The sequence below is a fragment of the Pseudorca crassidens genome, chromosome 20 (assembly GCF_039906515.1).
Source record: "Pseudorca crassidens isolate mPseCra1 chromosome 20, mPseCra1.hap1, whole genome shotgun sequence".
NCBI lineage: Eukaryota > Metazoa > Chordata > Mammalia > Artiodactyla > Delphinidae > Pseudorca > Pseudorca crassidens.
Window position 1 is genome coordinate 17,984,954 of NC_090315.1, and position 26,614 is coordinate 18,011,567.

At 53.9% G+C, this 26,614-nt stretch overlaps 1 protein-coding gene across 1 annotated transcript; it reads right to left on the bottom strand.

The window, feature by feature from the left end:
• Positions 1-269: 269 nt before the first annotated feature.
• Positions 270-25,468, bottom strand: GPI (glucose-6-phosphate isomerase). Its single transcript, XM_067718290.1, has 18 exons — positions 25,259-25,468; positions 24,194-24,284; positions 23,788-23,856; positions 22,155-22,274; positions 17,044-17,127; positions 16,761-16,907; positions 15,881-15,952; positions 15,158-15,202; positions 13,809-13,862; positions 4,470-4,530; positions 4,003-4,046; positions 3,716-3,868; positions 2,754-2,883; positions 2,523-2,599; positions 1,233-1,361; positions 933-1,008; positions 791-857; positions 270-680 (listed from the first exon to the last, which is right to left on the bottom strand). The coding sequence occupies exons 1-18, from the start codon at positions 25,378-25,380 to the stop codon at positions 545-547; spliced, it is 1,677 nt and encodes a 558-aa protein (XP_067574391.1). The 5' UTR covers positions 25,381-25,468; the 3' UTR covers positions 270-544.
• Between the last annotated feature and the right edge of the window lie 1,146 nt (positions 25,469-26,614).

Sequence of the window (26,614 nt, forward strand, 5' to 3'; positions counted from 1 at the left end):
CAGTGAACAGAAGTATACAGTCACTCCAAAGCCACAGGGGTGAGGAGTGTAAGAAGATGTAGAAAAGATTCGATTACAGAGGCCACGTTGCCCTCGTGACTTGGATTATGCCCCACTCCACCCACTCTCTTCTCAAGGGACCGTCCTCCATTCTGGATCTGCTCACCAATTACAGCAAAGCCTCACACAAGGCAAACACTCCTCCTACTGGGCACCCTAACTCCTGCAGAGAGCCCCATCTCAGGACAGAGAAGAGTCTCAGCCTACAGTCTCCTTTGTGGCATCTTTATTTGCTACCTGGTATATGAACAATGAACACAGGTCAGAAAAATCAGCTGCACTGAAACACTTCAGCCAACTGTAAGACAGAGGGGGCCTGGACATGGAGAGGGTGAGGCTGGCAATTCCAGACCAGCTTCCGCCAAAGGGCTTGTGGTCCAAGCCCGAAACCAGAGGGTGCTCTGGGCAGGACCATGCGGTGCAGACTCTGGGCAGGAGGGACAAGAAGGACCAGTCACAACGGGGACTACTGCCGGGCACGAGTTTATTGGCTTCTAGCCTCACGCTCCTGCTTGATGAAGTTGATCAGCCCATTGGTGGAAGAATCGTGAGAAGTCACTGGGCTGCTGCCATCAAGCTCAGGTTCAATTTTCTTAGCCAGCTGCTTTCCCAGCTCCACTCTGCCAGGGCGAGGAGAAAGAATGGTATGAGGAAGCTTCCAACATTGCTAGTGAAATCCACCAGCCAGCTCACAGGCATTCCCCACCCTCCCCTTGAGCCAGCAACTCACCCCCACTGGTCAAAGCTGTTGATGTCCCAGATGATGCCCTGAACGAAGATCTTGTGCTCGTACATGGCTGTGGAGGGAGCACGTTAGGGCTCTACCAGCCCAGTCCGACCTACCCGAAGCTGGGACTTCCCCACTCACTTACCAATCAAGGCTCCAAGAATGAACGGCGTGAGTTTAGTGAACACAATCGAGTTGGTTGGGCGATTTCCTTCAAAGACCTTCAGAAAACACCCAGAAATGTCCCCCAGTTAGTCGTGATTCCTAACTCCTCATAAGGGAAGCACACGCTGCGCCAGAGGCTGGGATGGGCAGCTCTGTGAGGACAGCCCCTCCTACTGTGCAAGGCAGGCAAGGCACTCCACGAGCCCCTGCCCTGGCCACACAACTTTATCCTTCCAATTCCAGGATGCCACCCAAAGCCCACTTCAGGAGAAGGGCTGACCTTGTGGGGCAACAGCTTCTCAGAGTCCTCTGGACTCTTCCCTGCGGCCTGTAGCTCCTTCCGGGCCTCCTCTGTTGACTTCCCCCGCATCAGGGCCTCAGTCTGGGCCAAGAAGTTGGCCAGGAGGATCTGACGAGAGAGACGTCGAGTACCATCTTGAAGCACTGTCTGAGCTTCAGGCAGATGGACAAGACTGCCTGGCACTGCCCAGCCAGGGTTAGTCTCAGCGGTCGGGGTCAGGCTGCCTGCCCCGACTCTGGAGCTTACTTGGAGGAAGGGGGGCACCAGAGCACATCTGCTGACACTGGAAAGTAGGTAACGATGATAACTACCCTTCGAGGACTATGTACTGCTTGCCGAGGGCCCTGTTAAGAACTTTACCAACATCTATTTTTTAAGATCCTGAGGGGGGAGAGGCATCATCTCTTTTCTAGTTGAGCCTCAGTTTCCTCAAGTCAGCAGCACTGAATCCCAGAAGGACAGAGTGGAAGAATTAGAATTCAAACCCAGGACTCCCGCGTCCAAAGCTTGTGCCCACAGTAACCCATGCTACTCTGCACACCCAAGAAAAGGCAGGATCGGTCCCCTTCAAGGACTCTGTCAGGTCAGGAGTTGGGTGCTTTTCCCCTTTGCTGCTGTGGTAGGCAAGATCTTGGCTCCCTGACCTTTGCCCCCCTGCTGTTAACGCCTGTGTGTATTATATCGCATGGCACAGAGGGATTCTGCAGACAGAGCTAAGGTTACAGACCTTAAGATAGGGAAATTATCCAGGTGGGCCCAATGTAATCACATAGCCCTTAAAAATCACAGAAGAGGACGGCAAGTGAGTCAGCCACAAAGATGCAACAGAAGAAGATGCAGGAGAGAATCGAAGCTTCAGATGGGTTCAACCCAGCCTTGCTGGTTCTGAGACCGAGTCAAGGGGGTTTCTAGAAGCTGAGAACGACCCCCAGCTGCCAGCAAAGCAGCCAGGTCTTGGTCCTACAACCATATAGAAATGGATTCTGCCAACAATCTGAACGAATGAGGAAAAGGATTTCCCCCCAGAGTCTCCGGAAGGGAACACGGTCCTGCCGACACCTTGACTTCAGCCTGTGAGAACCTGAGCAGAGACCCAGCAGACCATGATGGGCTTGGGACCCACAGAAACCACGATAATAAATGGGTGTTGTCTTTAAGCCACTAAGTTTGTGGTGGCAGGAACAGAAAACTAGTCCTGCTGACTAATGCATCAGTCTCAAGAGGTCTAGGTGTCATGTGAGCCTAAGACAGCATGAAGAGGGTTTTTACCTTGTGATGCAAACCCTTCCTTATCGGGTGCTGCGTCTGAACAGGGATGAGGAAGTCACAGGGTATCATCTTGGTACCTGCGAAGGGCACTGTGGTCACCCGGGCGCCTATCCCCACCCATGGGAACCACCCATGTGGCCTACAGGAGAAGGCTGACCTCATGGAGGAGTCTTTCCTGGCGTGCCCTCCCCGTCCCCAGCTGCACTCCTGCCCAGGCCAGATGAGCCCTACCTTGGTGGATGAGCTGGTAGAAGGCGTGCTGGCCATTGGTCCCTGGCTCCCCCCACACAATGGGGCCCGTCTGGTGGTCCACACGGGTGCCGGACTTGGTGATGTACTTCCCATTGGACTCCATGTCACCCTGGAATGGGGCCAGAAACCCAGTCATCGATCTGCAAGTCTTTCTCCTTCATGCACATGCCCAAAACCAGCCTGGGATGCACCAGGCACGCCTGCCCTGCCCTGGCTCTGTGAGATACGGGCAGGCGTGATTCTTTTATGTCCCCTCATCTGGGAGGGCACAGCTCACAAGCTTTTTGGCTTCGACCGCTCTGAAGGACCCATGACCAGCAGAAGGTGTATACGGAGGTCCAGGGAGGACCTCCCTAAGAGCAGAAACGGGTCACAAAATCTTCTACTGATTTCTTAATGGAGAGGCAGGCTGGAATCCGGACTGTATAGCCTTTGAGGGCCATCACCCCAACTAGACTCTGGGCCTTGGGGAGCCTCAGCCCCTCCTCCAGTCACAGGATCCACTGGGAGAGGGGCTGCTCCAGGGGGGCTGTGGAGATTCCAGGGGCAGAGGGCTGTGAGTAGCCCAAAGAGGCACCACAGACTGGGTGTAAACTTGCTTTTCTGGAGGGACAAAGGCAGTGCAAACCATGGGGGTCCCAGGCTGTGGCCCACCCTGTCGGGTGATGTCCAAGAAAGAAGTGACCTGGCTGAGGCACGTGCCCTGAGCCAAGCCAGAGCCTGACTGGCCAGGGCACCATGATAGCCACTCATGCTCCTCCACGGTAGCCAAACTCAACTGACACAGATCCTGGTTACAAAGATTCTCCATGAGCTGGGGAGCACAGGGGGGCCTTGGACATGCCCAAGGGTAATGGAGGAAAAGGCCGCTGGAGGAGCAGGAACCTGGGCACCCAGGCTCATGGGCCCCCCAACCCAAGGCGTGGCCTGGCAGCTGGTACCTGCTGGAAGTAGGCAGCAAAGCGGTGCAGGTACTGGTCGTAGGGCAGCATGGCATGCGTCTCACACCCAAAGCAGTTGATGTACCACACGCCCAGCAGGGCCAGCAGGACGGGGGCATTCTTCTCCAGGGGCGTCGTGCGGAAGTGCTGGTCCTGAAATGAGAACGGGGTGGGCGGGGGCTGAGCATCTTCCCAGGAGGGAAGGAGTGAGGGCGAGGGGGAGGGAGCTGGACCAACCACAAGCTTCTGGCCAGCGTCTGGCAGAGAACACACGCCTCAGCACTTACCATCCAGTGAGCCCCTGAGAGCAGCTGCTCGAAGTTATCAAATCCTGCAACACAAAAGCAGCGTCAACAGAAATGGTCATGCCCTAGCCTCCTGGACGCGGACACAGCTTCTTCTGGAACCGGGGAAAGGCTGGAGGGGGAGCCAGAAGAAACAGGATCTGGGAGGACTTGGGCCTGTAGAAAGCCCCTCTAATCAGAGTCAGCCCTGAGCACAGAGGCAGCTCTAGGGCCACCTGGCGTGGAGGAGCGAGCAGGACCGCAGTTGTGAGGGGCGGGGAGAAAGGCCAACCTGCAAACCCGCAAGGAAACTCGGCCCTTCCCACCTGACCTGAAAGAAATGTTCCAGCCAAGGGCAGAGAGGCCCGCGGCCTGTGGGAACGGGAAGGTATTCAGGGACACGAGCCCCCAGCCCGACTTCAGACGGCAACACGGTCTCCCGAGACAGAAACACAAACATGCACACTCACCCACGTGCAGGGCAATGGAGAGTCCGATGGCTGACCACAGCGAGTAGCGGCCTCCCACCCACTAGGAGAGACAGGAAAAGGCGCTGAGGAAGGGCTGGCACACCCCGCCCCCCTCCCTCCTGCCACGAAACTTGCCCCCTGAGAACCATGCTCTGCTACAGGTGAAGCTCTGCGGCCCTGGGGCCAACCCACCTCTGGGAAGCAAGACAGCAGGCCAGGCGCCGGCAACTGCTGGGCCGACCAACAGGGCAGAGACTACACGAGCGACTGACCAGAGCCACGAGACTCAACCAAAGATCTTACCGTGGCTGACCCCACCACCTCAGACACCGACAGACCCGGCGCCTCATACCTGTGCCAGGTCCGGCCTCCCCAGGCACCAACAGACCCAGCACCTAGCCCACCTCCTTGGACACTGACAAGTCAGAATCCCATACCTGTGTCTGGTTGTGCCTCCAAGGACACCGACAGACCCAATGACTCGTACCTGTGTCCAGCCTCTTGAAACACTAAGAGACCCAGCGCCTCATACCTGTGCCCACGCATACTTCCTTGAACAATGAAAGACCCAGCACCTCCTACCTGGCCTTGGCCCCTGCTCCTCAGATACTGATAAACCCAGTGTCTCATACCTGGGCCTGGCCTTGCCACTTCTGACAATGAGAGATCCAGTGCCTCATACCTGTGCCCATTCCCGATTCCTCAGGCTGTACTGACAGACCCAGCACCTCCTAGCTGTACCTAGCCCTGCCTCCTGGGACACTGATAGGCCCAGTGGCTCATACCTAGGCTTGACTGACCTTCAGCCTCAGCCCAAGACACACTGAGGTCTACCATTCACACTGTGCCTTCTCGTGCCACACTGCAGACTCCACTTTACCTTCAGAATCCTCAGATCTCCAGTCACGTCTTCCTAACAACTGTTTATGGAACACCTACCATGTTCCTAGCATAGGCAATACAAACAATCCACGGGGGGGAAAGATATAAATGAAACAATCATGCCAATAAATGTGAAGATGAGATAAAGTGCTTGGGAGAAAGGAAACCAAGAATAAAAGGACTCTGAGGGTGCTTGAGCCTGGATGTGAAGAATGAGTAAGTGTTACCCAGGGAAGCACAGAGGGAGGAGAAGGATTCCAGCAGCCAGAACAGCATATGCAAAGGTCCTGCAGCAAGAGCAGCCTTTCTCAACAGTGAGAGAATTAAGCCCCACGGAAAATGCTTTGAGTGACTCAATTTCTCAGTACTACCAAGGTTGGTCCAAGGCCAGCACCCTTCTAAAGGCAAAAGAGAGATGCTAATTCATTACATCCAATGGATGCCTTGGGGCATTAAGGCTTAATTCTATCCTGAAAGCCTGACGAGACACGCTGGGCAGGAAGAAGTGTAGCACAACCTAGAAGATGAAGGAAGGAATGAGAACTGGAGGGTAGAAGCTGAGAGGCAAGGCTGGAGAACCAAGAAGTCTGTGGGTGAGGAGCGAATGGAAGCAGGAAACCATCTAGGAGCCCCAGTGGTCGTCCACAGAATGATGCTACTCTGAATGGGGGCGGCAGGGATGCAGACCACTGATTCAGGAGGTTCAATTAAAAAGGATGAATTGGAAAAAAAAAAAAAAAAGGATGAATTGGAAGAATGACAGAATCAAATGTGGCCCAGATGTTTCTGGCTTGGATAATAAGATGAATGATGGGGCTCTTTACCTAGAAAGGGTCTGGGTTTGGCGGAACCTTACCTGACTGTCACAGTCCCACAGACCACACCATGCCTGACACTGGCTCTCAGATCTCACCCAATAGACTCAAATCCAGAAACTGGCCTGAGCAGACAGCCAGCACTCAGACCAACAGATTCCAGGCTGCTGACCTTGACTGAGGTCAGGTTCTCAGACTTCACTTTTGTTTTGGGAGGGCCCAGCAAAGCTAGTGTCCGATTTGAGCCTCTGAGACCTCAAGCTGCGGACACAGGTCCTTAGACCTCACCTTCACCTGCAGTGGGTCTCACACCACGCCTTAGAGATGTAGCTCTGCAGTCAGTTCCATGTTCTGTGCCTCACCTGCCCCAGAGCCTCAGACCTCACCTTCTCCAACCAGGTATAATCCAATCTCTTTCCCCACTTGATTAATTCAGACCCTGCCAGCTAGATCCCAAAGTGACAGACCACACCTTGGACTGGTTACAGATCCTCAGGCCTCTGCAACACCCTGAGCTCTGCCCATCACACCTGACCAGGGTGCTAAGAACAGCCGGCTGACATGGCTCAGCTCGTTCTACCTCTCCTACCTGAACCCAAGGGCTCCGCACACCTCCCCAGGTAGACCCAGGTACACATACCTACGATGACTCTGCCTTTCCCTCGATGAGAGTCCACTCTACCCACCTGACCGTGCCTGAGCCTACCACTGAGGATCCCACCTGTGTCTGACCCACCTTCTCAGGCCTTACCCGTCATACCAATTACGTATTTCTAGGCTAGATCCTGCCCCATTCGTTTCATCTAACAAGCCCGGGGATGCCAATTTGTACCTGAACCGGGGGACAAAAACCCACCTAAGATCGTGTTTATACCTCTGTCCATGTGACCCTGATCCACGGACTCACGGACAAAGCCAGGTCCACATAGCAGCCCTGGGTATGCATGCAATGGCTTCACCTGGGAGGTCAACTCTACCTACTTGTGTTCAACTCCAGTACCTCAGACCACAGGGTTATACGCCTGTCAGAGGCAGGCTCCAGACAGCTCAGCTAATCACCCGGACTTCACATACCTGTCTGTGCCTAACCTTGACCCCTCACATCTCAACTGACAGACCCAGGCCCCCCTCCCTGAGCCCAACACTCAGACTCCTCACGCCTTCCCAAGGGGTCCAGCTCTCTCTCCACGGGCCTGATCTCGGCTCCCAGGCCTAACGTGAGACAGCCAGGTCTACCGCCTGTGTCTCACTCGGCTTTCCACATCTCACACACAGATCCAACACTATCAACCCCTGCTTGGCCTGGGCACCAACACCTCAGTAAGGAGCCTCCAGCCTCATCAGATGCAAACATCTCTGCGTATCTGTGCTCAGCAGACCCCACCGAGAGATGTGCTTCTACCTACTTGGGATTAACCCCAGACCTAACTCCTAGGACCTGGGTCAGTGTACCTCATGCTCCAAGCATGTCACCTGCGAGACCCAAGCATACATACAGCTGGCCCCAAAGTCCTTGCTTGCGAGGAGCCACATCCACCTACTCATGTCTAACTTAGAGGCTGCGTATCCGCTATGAGCCCCGCAGAGTCCCGCCTACCTGCAGAAGACCCCAGTGCTGTGGGCCTGAATTGAGGCCGCTCTACCAACCCAGGCTTAACCCTGGTCTTTCAGGCATCACCAAAAGACCAAGGGTACATACCTTTGCCTGAATCCAACACCTGAAAGAGCTAAGTCTACCTACCTGTGTTCAACCGTAACTCCTTAGGTCTCCTCAAGACTATACCTGGCAGACAGGCTTTGCCTACCTGCCTCTGACCCAGGCTGCTCAGACCACATTTGCTGGGCCAGCTCTGCCTACTTGTACATGACTCTGATTCCTCCGACCATACCTAGTGGACAGCTCTGCCTACCCGTACATGACCCTGGATCCTCAGACCATACTTAGTGGACCCACTCTGCCTACCTGTACATGACCCTGGATCCTCGGACCATACCTAGTGGACCAACTCTGCCTACCTGTGCTTGAACCTGGATCCCTGGACCACACCTAGCCAAACAGCTCTGCCTACCTGTACTTGACCCTGGATCCTCAGACCATACCTCGTCAGACAGCTCTGCCTACCTGTACATGACCCTGGAGTCTTGGACCATACCTAGCGGACCAGCTCTGCCTAGCTGTGCTTGACCTTGGATCCTCAGACCATACCTGGTGGACCAGCTCTGCCTACCTGTGCTTGACCCTGGGTCCTCGGACCACACCTAGTGGACCAGCTCTGCCTACCTGTGCTTAAACCTGGATCTCTGGACCATACCTAGTCAGACAGCTCTGCCTACCTGTATTTGACTCCAGATTCCAGACCATACCTTATGGACCAGCTCTGCCTACCTGTACTTGACCCTGGGTCCTGAGACTGTACCTGGTGGACCAGCTCTGCTTACCTGTGCATGACTCTGTCTCCTCTGACCATAACTAGTGGACGAGCTCTGCCTCCCTGTGCTTGACTCTGGGTCCTCAGACCATACCTAGCGGACCAGCTCTGCCTACCTGTACATGACCCTGGCTTCTTATGCTGTACCTAACAGACCAGCTCTATCTACCTGTATGTGACCCTGTGTCCTCAGACCATACCTACCCAGCCAGCTCTGCTTACCTGTACATGACCCAGGATCCTTAGAACCTAACTAGCAGAATAGCTCTGCCTACCTGTGCTTGACCCTGGGTCCTCAGTCCATACCCAGTGGACCAGCTCTGCCTGCCTGTGCTTGACCCTGGATCCTCAGACCATACCTAGCCAAACAGCTCTGCCTACCTGTACATGACCCTGGATCCTTAAAACATACTTAGTGGACCCACTCTGCCTACCTGTGCTTGACCCTGGATCCTCGGACCATAGCTAGTAGACCAGCTCTGCCTACCTGTACATGACCCTGGATCCTTAAAACATACTTAGTGGACCCACTCTGCCTACCTGTGCTTGACCCTGGATCCTCGGACCATAGCTAGTAGACCAGCTCTTCCTACCTGTACACAACTCTGGACCCTCAGACCATACCTGAAAGACCAGTTCTGCCTACCTGTACATGACCCTGGCTCCTCAGACTAGACCTAGTGGACCAGCTCTGCCTACCTGTACACAACTCTGGACCCTCAGACCATACCTGACAGACCAGCTCTGCCTACCTGTGTTTGACACTGGATCCTCAGACCATACCTAGCCAAACAGCTCTGCCTACCTGTACATGACCCTGGATCCTTAAAACATACTTAGTGGACCCACTCTGCCTACCTGTGCTTGACCCTGGATCCTCGGACCATAGCTAGTAGACCAGCTCTTCCTACCTGTACACAACTCTGGACCCTCAGACCATACCTGAAAGACCAGTTCTGCCTACCTGTACATGACCCTGGCTCCTCAGACTAGACCTAGTGGACCAGCTCTGCCTACCTGTACACAACTCTGGACCCTCAGACCATACCTGACAGACCAGCTCTGCCTACCTGTGTTTGACACTGGATCCTCAGACCATACCTAGCGGACCAGCTCTACCCACCTGTACATGACCCTGGCTCCTCAGACCATACCTAGCGGACCAGTTCTGCCTACCTGTACATGACCCTGGGTCCTGAGATTGCACCTAGTGGGCCAGCTCTACCTACGTGTACTTGACCCTGGGTCCTCAGACCATACCTAGTGGACGAGCTCTGCCCACCTGTGTTTGACTCTGGATCCTCAGACCATCCCCAACGGACCAATTCTGCCTACCTGTACATGACCCTGGCTCCTCGTGCTGTACCTAGCGGACCAGCTCTACCCACCTGTACATGACCCTGGCTCCTCAGACCATATCTAGCAGACCAGCTCTGCTTACCTGTGCTTGACCCTGGCTCCTCAGACGATACCCAGAAGACCAATTCTACCAACCTGGCACCTTACACTGTACCTGGTGGACCAGCTCTGCTTACCTAAGACCACATGTGGCAAGTCAGTTCTACCTGTGACTGAGCCTGGCTTCTGAGACTGCAGCTGGACGGCCAGCTCTGCCTACCTGTGCACGACCTTGGATCCTCAAACTGCACATGGTGAGCCACCTCTGCCTACCTGTGCTTGTTCCTGGCTCCTGAGACTGCCCCGGCAGGCTAGCTCTGCTTACATGTACCTCATCTCAGCTCGCCAAACGTCATCTAAGACATTTGGTTCTTCTTACCTGGACTTGGCTGTGACTTCTGAGATTTCACTGGACAGACCCAGTTTCCTGAACTTGCTCCACAGACTTTACCTGACAGACCGTGCTCTACCCACCTGTGCTTAACTCACCCTGACAGACCCAAGGATAAAACCTGTACCAGATGCAAACTCCACAGACCTTACCTGAGAAACTCAATTCCACATACCTGTGCCTGGCCACAACTCTACAACTTCGTAAGACATCTCTACAAGACAGGCAGAGATGCAGTTCTACCTACCTATCCTGACCTTACCTGGGAGATGCAGATCTACTCACCTGTGCCCAGTCCCAGCTCCCAAGATCTCACCTGAGACACCTACCTCTATCCACCTGTCTTCACTTCATATTCTCAGAGATCATCTAAGAGATCCAGGTCTTTCTAGATGAACCCAACCTTGGCTCCTCAGGGCTCACCTGACAGATCTGTTCTACCTATCTGTGCCTGACCTCAACTGTGGGACAGAGTTTAATGAACCTAAACATGGCTTTTCAACCTACTTCTGGCTTACCTTTGGCTTTACAGATTTTACCTGAGAAACTCAGTTCTATCTACCAGTGCTGAACCTCAGCTCCTCAAATCTGGAATACAAACCAGGGACTGACCTCAGCAGCTCAGACCTCACCTGTTCAAGAACCAAAAGTACAAACCTGTATCTCACCTCAACTCCTCAAACCTTACCTGACAGACCTGCTCTGTGTACCTGAGACAGACGCAGAATTCATGAACCTTCCAGATGGATGGAAGCAGCGCTCCATCTCTTTGCCTGACTCCAGCTTTTCAGTCCTTTCCCAGGGGACGCAGGACCATCTCCAGGACCATCGCCCTGAGCATCACCAGAACTGCTTGGACAACACCTGAGGACACAGTTCTGACCCGGACCCGATGGTGGATTTCTAGTCCCACCTGTCAGACTCAGCTGTGTCTCTGCCTACCTTTGGTTTTCGTGTCCTTACCTGACCAACACACTTCTGTCCAGATGTGCCTGATCTTGGCTCCTCAGGCCTCCCCTAAGACACCTAGTTATACACACCTTGTCTGTCCAGCTTCTGAGACCTCAAGCAGACGTGGCTTTACAGACCATGCCGGCAGACCCCACTATACAAACCTAACCTGAACAGACTCTTCCCAGAGACCTGACAGATCCCTGGCTGCTCATCTCAGCCTGAGGGAAGCCTGGCGAGAGCCCACTGGTGCCAAACAGTGCCTGAGTGACTTGGGCCGCTGACACTTCTAGAGACATTTGTCTCTAGACCTTTGTCTACCATAAGCCTCTCACAATGCACCTTAGCGACGTGCTTCCCTGGTGGTGCAGTGGTTAAGAATCCGCCTGCCAATGCAGGGGACACGGGTTCGAGCCCTGGTTCGGGAAGATCCCACGTGCTGCAGAGCAACTAAGCCCGTGCGCCACAACTACTGAGCCCGCGTGCCACAATTACCGAAGCCCGCGCGCCTAGAGCCCATGCTCCACAACAAGAGAAGCCACCACAGTGAGAAGCCCGCGCACCGCAACGAAGACTAGCTCCCGCTCGCCACAACTAGAGAAAGCCCGCGTGCAGCACCGAAGACCCAACGCAGCCAAAAATAAATTAAAAAAAAAAAAAAGAACATGTACCTAATTTTGGCTCCTCAGACTCCACTTGATAGAATAAATATCTGAATTCTTCCAGAATTCACAGACCTCACCTGTACCTTTACCTGTCCTGGTGCCTCCTCTTCAGATACCACCTGTACCTGTCCTGGCTCCTCTTCAGACATCATCGGCCAAAATTAGCTCTCCGGTAATGCGTGCTGACTGCCTGATCCCGACACACAAGGCTGCCCCGTGGCTGGCCACAGCTGACCAGGCCTCACCGCTTACACGTACCTACGCCAGACTGGACTCTTCAGATCTTACCTCAGAGCCAGAGCAACATCCCTGTATCTACTGTGACTCCTCTGTCTCACCTGAGACCCTGGGTCCAGAAATTTCACCTGTTCCTGTCCCTGGCTCCTCAGACGTCACCTTCTCAATTCACCAATATACATCCTTAGCGACCCAGGCAGGTCCTTCCAGGTTATGTCTGGACTGGCCGCAAAGGCCTCCACTGTGCCCACCCTGGCCACTCGGGCCTCACTAGCCAGCCCCAGCTCCATGTTCTTGTGCCCAGCTGTCATTCCTAGGCCTTACCTGGGAGACCCAGGTCTGTCTCTAAGCCACACCCCCACTTATCTCTGCAGGCTGGGTGGTTACAGGCAATGACGAGCCAGGCTGCGACACAGCCCCGCTGCGCTGGGCTCCTTGGCTAGCAGGAGCCCCCACGTGTCCCTGACCACCACCTGCTCAGGCTCCAGATCCCGCAGAGGAGGAGGGTGGTACCTCCCCTCGTTTAACAGGCATGCAACATTTGTTAGAAGCTGCACAGTCTCTCTCGAGCGGGGTTCCTCATCTGAGCCACAGGACGCAGAAAAGGATTTGAGTGACTCTTCTCAATTCTTCCAAGGACGGTACATAACTAGTCCCATTCTAGAAAGAGGTTAACTCATTACACACAAAAGATGCCTTAGGGCGTGAGGGCGGAATCCTCTCCCAGACTCCAGGCCTTTAGAGCTTTCAAAGGAAGTTACATCTTCAGATGCTGCCGCCAAGCAGAGAGCTTCCAGTATAAAGGCCTGGAAGCAGCCCCACTGGGAAAATCCCCAACCGGACGATGCCCTCTTAGGTACACCTGCCAAAGTCACGTGTTAGGGCCACACCCACTGCATTCAAGGCACCCACGCCACGCCCTGCACCGCATCTCTGCCCCCCGAGCCTTCCCTGCATTCTGCGACCCGAGCCCTTCTCACACCACCGCTGCACTCAGGCAAGCTGCAAGGAGAGCTCCTGCTCACTGCTTGGCACCAGCTGTGGCTCTAGCAGAGATGAGTCTGCGTGACCGCCTGTCATTAGAGTGGCCCGCAGCTCTGCCACTCAGCAATGCTGGCTTTGCGAGCTGCCCAGCGGGGCCCCACCCAGGCACCTCCTCTCTGCCACCCTCCAGCTGCCCCTGCAGCTCCTTTCCAGGCCTGCTCAGTCACACCTCCCGCCTCACCCTGCCCTTTGGTCTTTACAGGTTGCGGCTGTAGTTCAGAGAAAGGTCATCACTGAGAATAACTCACAACCTCAGCTTAGTGAGGGGGACAGGGGTGGCTCCGGTTACCCCGCCCAGGGGAATGTCACCCTGGCCTTGCAAGCCCGCCCTCGGTGGGAGTGGAGCCCTCATCCTGACTGAGCGAAGCTGCTCCTGCCCCACAAGCCTCTCTGAGGGCCTCCTGCCTGCTGCAGGCATGCAGCAGGTGCTCAATAAATATCGACCTGACCTTATGGGCCCCTCATCTGCGGCTTGACCTGGCAAAGGACACATGATTCACCCACCACGGGGAAGTGCCTTTACTTACATCCCAGAACTCGAACATGTTTTGAGGGTCAATCCCAAACTCCTTCACTTTGGCCTAAAAAGGGCAAAGGGAAAGAGAAGGAAGGAAGCCTGGGTTAGCGGCACAGGAACATGTTAGCGGCTCCAGGGCATGAAGAGTCGTGCCACCACTGGGGCTGCGCTGCAGCCACCTGCGAGTCCAGGCGGGACCAGGAGCCACCCACCCCCAGAGCCAGATGCCAGGCCAGCTCACGTCCAGCACACCCGTGGCCCAGTGCTTACAAACCCCTCCTGCTGCAAGGGGCTGCGCAGCCACCCTGAGGACCTGGCCCACACAATGTTCTGCAAGACCATCTCCTGGACCAGACCCCCTGGGACCTCTGGGAAACAACTGAGCACGGACAGGGGCAACCTCCCAGGCCAGGAAACATACAGCCCGGACACCTGCCCAGCCCTTCCAATACTGGGATGGTGACCGCACCCCAGGAAGCCTTCAGGGAATGAGAGATCCTATTCTATCCCCTGGGCAGACAGGGTTAGCAACCCTTGCCTAGACCCCACAGGAGACGCCCCACTGACCAGTCTGAGCTCTACCCGCAGAAGGTGGACAGTGGCACTGTGGTTGGCCAGCCTTAAGATGTCCTTCTGTCTCCCCCCACAGGCAAGTCAGCACTGCAGGCATGGGTGGGGGTGGGGGTGACACGGAAGGAGTGGAGTCAGGAGGACCCGGGTGTGGTTCCGGCTCAGACTGCCCAGCACAAAGCCCACCACACAGCAAGTGCTCAGCCAGGTCTGCCTTCCTCGCGACCCCTACAGCACAGCCCCATCCTGCCCGCTGACACGCCCCTGACCCCACCTTGCACAAGCCGGGGCCAGGAGGAACTGGCAGGTGGGTAACCACGTTCTAGTCCCGTGTTCTAATCCCGGCATCACTGACTCATGCAATCACTGGGTGACAAGTCACATCCCTTCATTGGGGCTTAATGTCCTTATGTGAGAAATGGGATGCATCCCCCACCCGTACCCAGCATATCCCATCTGGGGAGAGGCCAGTGGCAGAGGCCAGGGGAGGTCACATGTGTGGAATGTTGTGGCCATCAGCCAGGCCCGGGAGATGGGTGGGGTTAATGTGATCCCACTGACTGCAAGCCCCCTGCTGGAGCAGCAGAGGTTTGTCTGCCTTGCAGAAAAGGTAAGGATGGTTTGCAACTCACATCCCTCACAGGCAACCAACCCTTCTACCCCACCAGCTGAGCCAAGACCCCTGAACCTGTGAAACACACCTCAGCTGATGTATTCGGAAAGGCCATGACCCTGACCTGGCCTGGGCCCTCCCAGGGAGGTAGTATGGGAACCCTCATGGGCACTTACAGTGTTGGTAGACAGGGCAACAAAGTGCTTCGAGACTGCGGAAGGCTGCAAGAGATGAGCCAAGTTATACCACACCCATCCAGGGGCCCCCCAGGGGCAGTAACCCTGCCATCTCTGGAGAAACCAAGGCCCCGGGGGGGACCCACTGCTCCCAGTCCTCGGTTCGGAGGCTGTCGGAGGAGCCCCATGTCAAGATGGAGAGGACAGAGGGGTCAGAGGCCAGGCAGCCCAGCCTACCTCACAGGCGCACAAGGCCCAGGGTGTCTCCGCTGTAAAGCTGGAGGGGCCAGGGGTAGAGAGGATTCCACAGGGCCAGTGGCCTTAAGGAAACGGCCCTCAGCAGTTAGAGCAGCGTCTGCCACATTTGGCTTGTCTGGGCTGGCAAAGCCAAATATCTTTTTTTTTTTTTTCTAAATATTTATTTATTTTGGCTGCACGGGGTCTTAGTTGCAACATGCAGGATCTTCGTTGCGGCATGCATGCGGGATCTAGTTCCCTGACCAGGGATCGAACCGGGGCCCCACGCATTGGGAGCACAGAGCCTTACCCACTGGACCATCAGGGAAGTCCCAAAGCCAAATATCTTAACCAGAAAGGATGCCTCCTGCTGCCAACTTCAGGGGAAATGGGGCTACAGGGCTAAGCGTGGCCACGCAGGCTGACGGGCAGGCCCACCCTGTCCTTCCCAGCCCGCACACTGCCCACTGCCCACCCAGCACTCACATCCTTGGCTGACAGGAGAAACCACTCCTTTGCTGTCTCCGCGTTGGTGATGGTCTCCTGGGTGGTGAAGGTCTGCAGGCAGAGAGTACAGGAGTCGGTCCCCAGCCAAGGTCGGTACGGCCCAGAGCCAGAGCTCAGCAGCGGAGACCGTGTGGGTGCCCAGTTAGCACACGGAGCAGTGCATGCAGGTGTGAGCCACTCCCCATCACCTCCACCCACATGTCCACAAAGCCACGATCAGTGACTGTGTCTGGGGCAGGGTCCTGGAAGTAGCAACGTCATCCTGTGATTCCAGGACTTCACAGACAGAGAAAGGGGAAACGCTCCTAAGAGCTACACCTCCACCTGCCCAGAGCCCACCCTCCGCCCCCGCCACCCCACCACAGGTCAAAGGCCAGAGCATCCTCCAGGAGCAGCTGTGGACACACCTGGGGCTCCCTTCAGCCCAGACTAGGCTGTATCTCAGAACTCAGATGGAATTCTTAATATTTAATGTGCATGGATACGAGTAAACAGGGCATAGATGACAAAAAACAAAATGCTTACATCATCTGGGCATGGCTCTGGGATCAGAAAGGAGCAGACATTAGAGACAGATCTCTGAGAAAGATGGGAACGGTCCCAGGCTGAGCGCACATTCACTGAAGTGAGTGGGTATGCCTAAGATGAAGGCTCATACGGACCAGTCCAGGCTTTCATCAGGTAAACTGTTTTTGCCACCAGATAAGGAAGAGTCTGAGGGCAGCTGTGCCCACCTGATCCACAAAGCATGGCTCATTCAGAGCAGCTGGGAGAGTCCAGGGCAGTGGCAAAGCATCCACCCCCCCTCGCACCCCAACACACACAGGGTTGGGAGTCAGGCCGGGTCTGAGGGCCGTACCTTGGAGGCGATGATGAACAGGGAGGACTCAGGCTTCAGGGCGGCCAGTGTTTTGGCAATGTGGGTCCCATCGATGTTGGAGACAAACCAGACCCGGGGACCTTCTGAAGAGTATGGCTTGAGGGCTTCAGTCACCATGAGGGGTCCCTGTGGGGAGACGCAGCATCAGAAAACAAGATTCCGGGGCCCACGAGAGGTGAGAACAGCCAGGTCCCATCTCTGGAGAAACCAAGGCCCTGGATGGGACCCCTCCTCCCCCATCCCAAGGCAGCCCCCTCCTTACCAGGTCAGAGCCGCCGATGCCGATGTTGATGACATCCGTGATGGACTTGCCTGAGTACCCCTTCCATTCACCGCTCCGGACACGCTGGCACAGAGCAGGGAGATGTAATCAGCCCAGATCCCTGAGTATAAACTGCTGCTCAAATGTATCATTACTTCTGTATCCTTACACCTCAGTCCCGACCTCCAGGCCCTATCACAGGCCTACTGAGACACAGTGTCACATCCTTGCCACACTCAGCCCCAACTAGACCCTTTTTCTCATCATTAATAAGCGGGGTGACATCCCCACCTCACAGCAACATTGTCAGAATCTGCAAAACAAGAGCAAACTTTCAGCAGAACCTAACATGACAGAGGCCAAGAGATGTGGAATGTCAACTACTGTGACTGGTCTGTGCCAGGGACAGAAATGACATACACGCAGCCAAGCTCCACATGGACCCCAGGGATTCTTGCCTCCCAGTATTCACATCCCTATAGGGTCCCCCACGCTGTACAGGGCTCACTATGCACCCATTAGGACACTGCAGAGATGATGGAGTGTGACTTCAGAAGCTGGGTCAGGAAAGACCATGCAGCTTCTGCCTTGCTCTCTTGGATAGCTCACTCTTGGGGAAGCCATCTACTATGTTATGAGAAGACTCAGTTGTATGAAGAAGCCAGTGTGGTGAGGAACAGAGGCCTTCTTCCAACAGCCAATGCCAACTCACCATCCACGAATAGGAACTGCCTTGGAAGAGAATCCTCGAGAACCCAGCAAACCTTCAGATAACTACAGCCCTGGCCGACATCTTGAGTACAACCTCAAGAGAGACCCCAAACCAAGACCAACCAGTTAAGCCTCAATTTCTGATCCACAGAAACCGTGTGAGATAGTAAATGTTTACTGCTATTTTAAGCCAAGTTTGGGTGGAATGTGTTATATAATGACAAATAACTAATGCAGACTTTGGTGCCACAAGTAGAGTATTACCATAACAAAAATCTAAAAATATGGGTAGGGACTTCCCTGGTCCAATGGGTAAGACTCCGTGCTCCCAATGCAGGGGGCCCGGGTTCAATCCCTGGTTGGGGAACTAGATCCCACATGCATGCTGCAACTAAGAGTCTGCATGTCACAACTAAGAAGTCCACATGCCACAACTAAGATCCCGCATGCCGCAACTAAGATCCGGCAGAGCCAAAATAAATAAATAAATATTTTTTTTGAAATAAAAAAATAAAAATATGGGTAAAAGCTAAAAGAGCCTTGAGGAGAGTTAGTGAAAGCCTAAAAAACATTGGAAGAGACTGTTAGCAGAGGTTTAATGGTCCTCGAGGGGGCTGCTGGTACAGATTTAAAGAAGTGGGAAGAAAACACTACTGAAAATTGTAGGAAAAAGAATCCTTGTTATGTAGTGAAAGAAAATTTAATAACACTGTTGCCTGCATTAAAGGGGAAAGTAAAAGATGTATCTATTATGATCTGGATGATCTAGCTATAGAGATTTTCAGGCTGTGTTATAGGAACTACCTGGCTTCTTACTGCTTACAATAAAATACAAGAGGAGAGAAACAAGCTTAATGAAGAACTTTTAAACAAAAAGAAGCCAGGAATCGCTGGATTTGAAAATTCCCAGCCTCTCCAGAAAATAACTGATGCTGAAATTAGGAGATGGATCTTCGGCAAAGTTCAAATCCAGGGCCCTGTAAGAAAAGCTTCAAGAAGTAAAGCAGAGAATATAGCTGTAAAATCCTTTGTTAAGACCTCAGAAAGAACTAAGGTGGTAACACAGAGAATATTTTGGCTGAAGGTAAGGCTTCCAAAAAGCTTAAAAGTACTGTCTCTGTGGTCTTAGAAGCAATTGTAGGAAAGGACTTATCTTGAAAAAATTTGTGGGTATAGCTTTTGTCTAATGGAGTGAACCCACCACCCCCAGTAAGCTTCACAGGAGACCCACAAAGTTTTTAAGATAACTGAATTGTCAGAAACACTACCAGCCTGGACTGAAAGTGACAGAGATATTACAAAAGGAAAAGAGATCTCTGGGACTTCCCTCGTGGTCCAGTGGTTAAGACTCGCACTTCCAATGCAGGAGGGCGCAGGTTTGATCCCTGGTCTGAGAACTAAGATTCCACATGCCATGCAGCATGGCCAAAAAAATAATAATAATAAAAATTAAAAAGGAAAAGAGATCTTTAATATTTTTTATGTTTTAGGCCGTGGTGTGTATATGTGTGATCTTAGTTCCCCAACCAGGGATCAAACCTGCGCACTCCTGCATTGGAAGTGCAGAGTCTTAACCGCTGAACCGCCAGGGAAGTCCCAGAAAAGAGATCTTTAAAAACCTACATTTCTATAGGCAGTAAGCAGGCTGAAAAAACTAGGCAATTACAAACACAGACTACCTTTCATGTAAAAAGGATGACTAAGGGCAAAGCCAAAAGCCTTGAGGAACAATTCCCAGGCCTTGAGTCCTAACCAAGCAATTGCCAACACGTGTCCTGCTCAATTTCAGAACTGCTTTGGACCAATGTTTCCTGTGTGCCTTCCACTTTCCTTCCTTTTTGAAAAGGAATTATCCTATAACAGTTATCCTACGCCTATCTCACCATTGTAGGTTGGGTGTGTAGGGGATAAATAACTTGTCTACTTAATTCACGTATCTTCAGATCAAAAGGAACTGTATTTAAGTTGTATTAAAGAAAATACAGATATATCTGTATCTAATTTAGATTATGAGGTTCTTCACTTCTAGCTGATATGGTAATGGCATATGGCTTAAGAGAAAGAGAACAGGGTATTTCGCATGTGGAAGGAACATGATGAATCACTGGGAGCCAGAAGGGAGACTATGATAACCAAATTCTAAGATGGTTCCCAGCTATCCTCACCTCCTGGCACTGCATTCATGTCCTTGTGTAGTCCCTTCCCACTTCGATCAGAATTGACCTGTACAACCAAGAGGCTATTACAGAAATGAAAGAGTAACTTCTGATGCTACCTCAAGGTATTAAAAGACGTTGAGGCACTCTGCCTTGCTCTCTCTTGGATCAGTCACTCTGGGAAAAATCAGCTACCTTGTCATGAGGACATTCAACCTGTAGCGAGGTCCACAAGGTAAGGAACTAAAGCCTCCCAAATGTCAGCACTAATTGCTAGTGAGCCATCTTGAGTGCAGATCCTCCAACCCCCATCAAGCCTTCAGATGAATGTAACCTTGGGCCAACATCTTGACTACCACCTTATGAGACCTGAGCCAGAACCAGTCAACAGAAACGCTGACTGCTGTTTCCAGCTGCTCGATTCTGGAGTTATTTGTTACGCACCGATAGGAAACTAGTATACGTGGCTTTCCCCAAACCAGTAAGACCCAGTAACTTTATTTCTTTTAGATAATCATCACCTGCCATGAGCAATTTTCCATCAATACAGAAAGAAAATAAGTTGCTCAGCTTTTCAACAATCAATCTCACCATGAGTTTTGTTATAATGAAGCAGCCTAGAGGGGAACTTTGTGTATCTTTACTATTACTACATATACCCTTTATTTAACCAGATAGGGGGTCTTACAAAAGCACACCCGTTCTGCAACTTCCTTTTTCAACTTCAGTATATCCTGAACAGCACAGCAGGTCAATGCAACTGTAGCTCCCTAATTCCTAATGGCGCCCAGGACTACGGTTTATGAACATACACTGACTTCACTGGTCACTCCTCTGATAAATGAGGTCAGGCTGTTTTCGGTTTTTGCCGTGACAATCAAGGTCATGGTGAACATCCTCACCCAATCTTGGCGAACTCCTGAGAGCACAGCCATGGGGAGTGTTCCTTACCATGGAATTGCTGCTATTCAGCAGCTATTCTGAACTATAAATAGCCCATCAGTCTGAGTCAGGTATCCAGCAGCCAGCTATAAGGGAGGGCTTTCCTGGAAACAGCTTCCCAGACGACCAGTGCCACACACTCTCCACATGGCATGCCCGAGCACACAAGGGCTGACCAAACAGGGCACCCTGCTTCCGAGACACATCAGTTCTGCCGCTCACAGCAGATGTCTGGAAACGCCCAACCCTACATCCCATGCAAAGCCCATCACAAACACCAACCACTCTTAAGGGACATTCTGGAATCCAGATTCTCATCAGGATCCCAAGCCTTCCTCACCCTGCAAAGCCCCACTCACTTGCCTGCCTAGCCTCTAGGACGGATGCCCAGATCACCTCCTGCCGTTTCAGGTCTGAAGATGACCAGTCACACGTGGGGGACGCTGCTCTCAGCGACCAGCTGACTAGAGCCTAGATCATCACTCCCAGAGCACGCGTACAGACATGCGTGACCCACACGTACAGACATGCACACGGCCACACAAACCGTCCAGCCCACAGACATCACCCTTGCACTCCACGCTTGAGGACATCCACCAACTCTTGCAGAATCACCGTGGGGTAGACACTGAGGCAATGGCAGGCGATGTGGGGAAATCTCTAGCTGGTCTCTGAGGCAACCCCTACACCCCCACACAGGAAAAGGAAGCACAGTTGTGTACATTAATGCTGACACAGGGACAAGCTGCATGTGTGTGTACACGTGTGCCCGTGTTTCAAAGAAGAGACGACAGACATGCTAGTACATGCATAGGAAACTTCTGGAAGATTGACAGTAAACATTATAAAAGCTGCCTCTGGAGAGTTGGCTGGGGTGTGGTCAAGAAAATGTTCCATTTTAAATCTCGTCTGGTTCTAGACTAGGCAATAAGGGCACATGACTAAAGAGGTCAGAAAAAGCAAGTCTCTCCCCGACTATCCCACCCCTCAGGGGCCTCACTTTTCTTTTCAGAACTCTGTCCGGGCCAGACTGTCACCGTGAGCCCACAGGCGTTAGAGCTCAGGAAGGAGGCTGCTCTACTGCTGCCAGTGGTGGGTTCCCTGAGAACAGGGTCAGGGAAATTCCTGCCTTAGCAGAGGCTCCATGGCTAGCTGTCACAGAGACCACCGCCACCTCAGGCTGCATTGAGGGCTGGGGTCCTCTCCAAGGAGCGTGGAAGGGCGGCCCATCAGGATCCCCAGATTCCCAAATACAAGCACACACACACGGCCAAGGGGAAGTCCAGCCCAGCAGCTGCTTACGTGGCAGAAAGACTTTATCTTCTCCAGGACCCTGTTGACCTCTGGCATCACATCCTTGCCATCCACCAAAATGGGTGTGTTTGACCGGTTCCGAAGGGCCACGTGCAGCACTGCCCGATCCTGGGGACGAGAGTCAGCGCGTGAAGGCCTCCACCCCAGGGCAGCCACACTCCCAGCTGGGCATGATGCAGTGTGGCCCCAAGAGTCAGCTCAGCCCTTTATCCACTGGACACGCAGGCCCTAAGGTCTGCTAGTACCATGGTCTCATACTCAAAACCCACTGCGTGCTCATGCAAATAGGGGCCGCTCCAGGTCCTAGAGGGAAGGCAAGGCGTGTGCTGCTCCCTTACGTGCTGCAGACAGTCGCAAGGGGAGGGAGACCGGAACAGGCCTGGGACAGGCCCCAACGACCCACAGATGTTCAGGGCGTGAAAAGTCAAGGAAAGCTGAACAAAGAATGAGCAAAGGCACACCGGTGACAACACAGGTCAGAGACAAGCAATGACTGGCTACAGAGGACCCAGGCTCATGAAGCCCAGTCTCATCTTTCTGGTGAAAGTACACGGTGTTCGTTGGCTCCTTTTGAAAGGTGTCCCTGGCCCTTTGGAAGTGGAGCAAAACAGGCAACTCAAGCTTCCCTCACCAAGCATCCCATCACACCCACTACTGGAAACCAAACCAGACCCTAAGCCTGTGATAGGCTCCAGGCGGCTGGCCTTAGCAAGTGAGAGCAACAGTCCCATCAAGCTGGAGGCAGCAGAGGAGTCCTTGAAAGAAACAGGTCTGAGACTCCAGGGGGACAGGAAGGGATGATCTCAGGACTCCAACGCAGGGAGAGGCTCACTAAGGTGGAGGGCTTCATGCCACACTGCCTTCACCCCGCCCAACCTCACTCCTGTGCCACAGTCTGTAGACAAACGCACCACTCCAGGAAGCCCTCCTTGATTGCCGTCTCTCAGCCTAGCCCAGCAGTGAAAGACAGGGGTGTTTGAATAGTGGCTCTGCCACTTACAGAATGACACTGGATAAGTGACTTGACCTCTGAGTTACAGGTTCCTCACGTGTAAAACGAGGATAATAACATCATGAGGATGACACTCTGAGTGCTCAGTGATTCTTATGCCTACAGGGTTCCACGGCGATTCAGGCACAGGGTGGCCAAGGCCTGGCCTTGCCACAGCTTCCTGATGACTCCTCCCACTGAGGAGGTTGATTTTGACATGAGTCTTCTTTTCACTGACAAAACCTGTAGCAAGGATCCTGTTGACTCCTCCCACTGAGGAGGTTGATTTTGACATGAGTCGTCTTTTCACTGACAAAACCTGTAGCAAGGATCAGAGTTAACTTCTCTGAGCAGGCCTTGAGAAGCCCTCTCCCTGCAGCCTTGAGAGAGGCTGTCCCCAGGCAGACACCGGGAGCCATTCCACGCTCACCAGACCTAGACTGCAGTCTTGGGGAAGACACACCCCAAGGCTGTGCAACTTGCTTAAGGAAATAGGCCTTCGGGCCCCTGGTTAAGCAAAAGCATTGCCTAAGAGGAGGGGTACGGACACAGGGTGATGCAGCTAACAGTCAGACGAACCCCAAAGGGAAGGAAGAGGCTGTGGAGGGTATACGGAGTCTGCCTGCTCACCTCGGTGAAGTTGATCTTCTCACCATTGAACATGCGTTCCCGAGCGGCCTCCACACCCCTGGACTTGGCCTGAGAAGAGAATACACTGAGGCCTGGTCCCACCCACGTTGGCCACCAGGAGTCCAAGGCCCCAAGCACAAGGCTTGGTGCAGCCCCCGGCGGGGCTGACAAATGGCTGCAGACTGGTGCCCTCCCCCACTGCCTGGGAAGGATCTGCTCAGACATCAGGCACTGAGTCCCCTGGGATGCAGGTCAGAACCTGAGCCAGGGGCAGGGGCACAGGGGCAGCTACTGAGATCCACTAAGAGGGGTGAGTAAAGATGTTCAAGGACCTGAGGACGTCAGTAGCCCAGCTCGTCCACAACACCATGGGTCACGGGTCAAGCCTCCCCACGCAGAACATTACCAGGTCCACCAGCATCTGCATCACAGCCTCCGTCACAAGGTTCTTGGAGTAATCCAACAGAATATGCCCATGGTTGGTGTTGAGGTTCAAGCTGCAGAAAGAAGGCAGAAGCGGCTGACCACACCCCAACCTGATCCCTGATCAGAGATGCTTCCAAAAAAAAAATCCTCCCTGTGCCAAATCCAAACAAGCCTCAGCTGGCCAGCACAGTGGTGTCGTCTGTCACCTGTCCGCCCCCCAAGCCGACCTGCAGCAGCAGCACAGGGCAAGATGCAGACCCCTGGTGAGGAGCCTTTCCTCTGCTAAAACTGAGCTGGGGCATGAGAAGACGGAGCTGGGTGAGCTGCCCCTGCCTAGGCCAGAGAGTGACAATTCCCTCCCAGAGCTTCCACTCTGCGACTCAACTTACTCAGGGAAGGACCCAAATGACAGGGCTGGCCATCAGGGGCTTCCAGTCTGGAGCCACAGACCTCCCCTCCCGAACCCCTGTGCCAGTGACCATTCCCGACCCCCAAGATTTTCTCCTTTCCTGGTCGTTCATGGGTCTCCGGACCTAGCCTCCTGGGCAGGAATCACGGCCCCACCTCTCCACCCTTCCATCGCGGCTCCCCGCAAATCCCCCGGGCCGGTCCCACCCTGACCGCACCCTGCAGAAGGTCCCGAGCACACTCTCGGCCGGGACCGAGTGGAAGGGGGCAGCCCTTCTGAGCCTGCCGCGTCGGCGAGGGCCCTTGCTCACAACCGCGGAGGGATGGCCTGCTTCAAACGGCAGGGACTGGTGGAGGGGGAGGGGAGAGAAATGTCCCCGTGGAGGGGAAGCCGCAGAGAGGCCCAATCTTCATGACGAAGCTGCCGGGGCGCCGAGACCTCCGGCGAGCACCCGGAAACCTGCTTCAAGGAGGCGTCAAGGACGAAGCGCGGCCTGGGCCTGCGCCCAGATCCGCAGCCGGGGGCCCTCGGGGACCGCCGCCCAGCCCTCCCGGCCCAGGCCCTGCACAGCCGGACCCCGCGCGCCGCCTCCGGGTCCGGCACGTCCGCGCCCCGCCCCTGGCCCCGCGCGCGCACCTGAAGTGGTTAAAGCGGTCCTTGTCTCCTTCGAAAAGGCGGCGCAAGTTGAGGTCAGAGCCGTGCTCGTGGTACCATGCCTGCAGCTTCTTGAACTGCGGGTTCTGGGTGAGCGCGGCCATGGCGAGAGCGGCAGAGAACACGGACTGCGATAAGCACGGAGGAGGAAGCTGGGCGGGTGGCGCGCGGCAGGCGGAGGACCGGCGAGCGCAGCGAGCTTTAAGGCGCAGGTCCCCGGCTCCGCTCCGCCCCGTCCCCGCCCCCGCCCTCCTCTCTGAGGTCCGCGCCCGAGGGGCAAGCTGGTCCGCAGCCGAGGCTCGGGGGCCTCAGCTCTTCTCGCCTTGCCACCGGCGGCCTCTTGGGCTGCTGCTCTGCCGACCTCTGCCTGGAAGTGACTGAGGAACAGAGGCAGAGCCTCGGCCTGCTTCATTAGTTCGTTCATTCACCCACTTAACCCAACTCCTTACAACACTTCAGTGTTACAGGTGCTGCGGCTATGTAGGTGACAAGTAAAATATATGGCATATCTGATGCTGGGAGGTGCTAGTGAGATGAGGAACGCTGGAAAGGGTGCTGGGAATAGGGGTTGCAATTCTGAATAGAATCGTCAAGGCAAAACTCACTCAGGTGACATTTGAGCAAAAGCCTGAAGAAGGTGAGGAAGCAAGCCAGTTGGCTATCTGGGGGAGAAGTGTTCAGGCAAAGGGAAGAGCAACTGCAAAATTCCCGAGGAGAGCATGCTTAGATGTTTCAGCAACAGCAAGAGGCAAGTGTGGCCGGAGGGGAGTGAATGAGGGGAGAGTGATAGAAGATGAGGTCACAGAGGGAAGGAAGGCAGTAAGTCATCGTCAGGGCTTTGGTTTTTATTCCGAGAGAGATGGGAAGCCATTGAAAGGCTTAAGCAAAGGAGGGACATCATCGGACGTGTTTTACAAAGGATCAGACCAACAGTTCAGTAGGCATGAAAGTGAGGACAACAGACAGGACGCTACAGCAATAATGCAGGCCAGGAATGAAGGTGTCAAGGTAGGAAGAGTTGGCTGTGGTGATCTAGATATATTGAGTGAAGAATTAAGAGAAAGAAAAATAACAGTCAATGATGACATCCAGTTTTTTACCCGAGTTCCTGGAAAAATGGAATTGCCATTGTATCTTGGAGAAATACAAGTTTTAGGGGGAAGGTCATGATCTTGTTTTTTGACATGTTAAGTTTTCCAAACCTATTAGACATCTAAGTGGAAGTGTTAAGTTCGGTGTTCGCGTCTGGAGTATGAAGAGAGACGGTTCAAGCAAGAGGAAAAACTTGGGAGTCATGAGTGAATAGGTAGCACTTGAAGTCATGAGCCTAGATGAGAG

What these genes read in the sequence shown, in the direction of transcription:
- GPI (XM_067718290.1), bottom strand. Translation starts at nt 25,380, where the DNA reads ATGGCCGCGCTCACCCAGAACCCGCAGTTCAAGAAGCTGCAGGCATGG. An exon ending in GCATCGGCGGCTCTGACCTG is followed by an intron (nt 16,908 to 17,043) that starts GTAAGGAGGGGG and finishes GTCTCCCCACAG; the next exon opens with GGACCCCTCATGGTGACTGA. An exon ending in GGAAGGGTTTGCATCACAAG is followed by an intron (nt 1,362 to 2,522) that starts GTAAAAACCCTC and finishes CTCTCTCGTCAG; the next exon opens with ATCCTCCTGGCCAACTTCTT.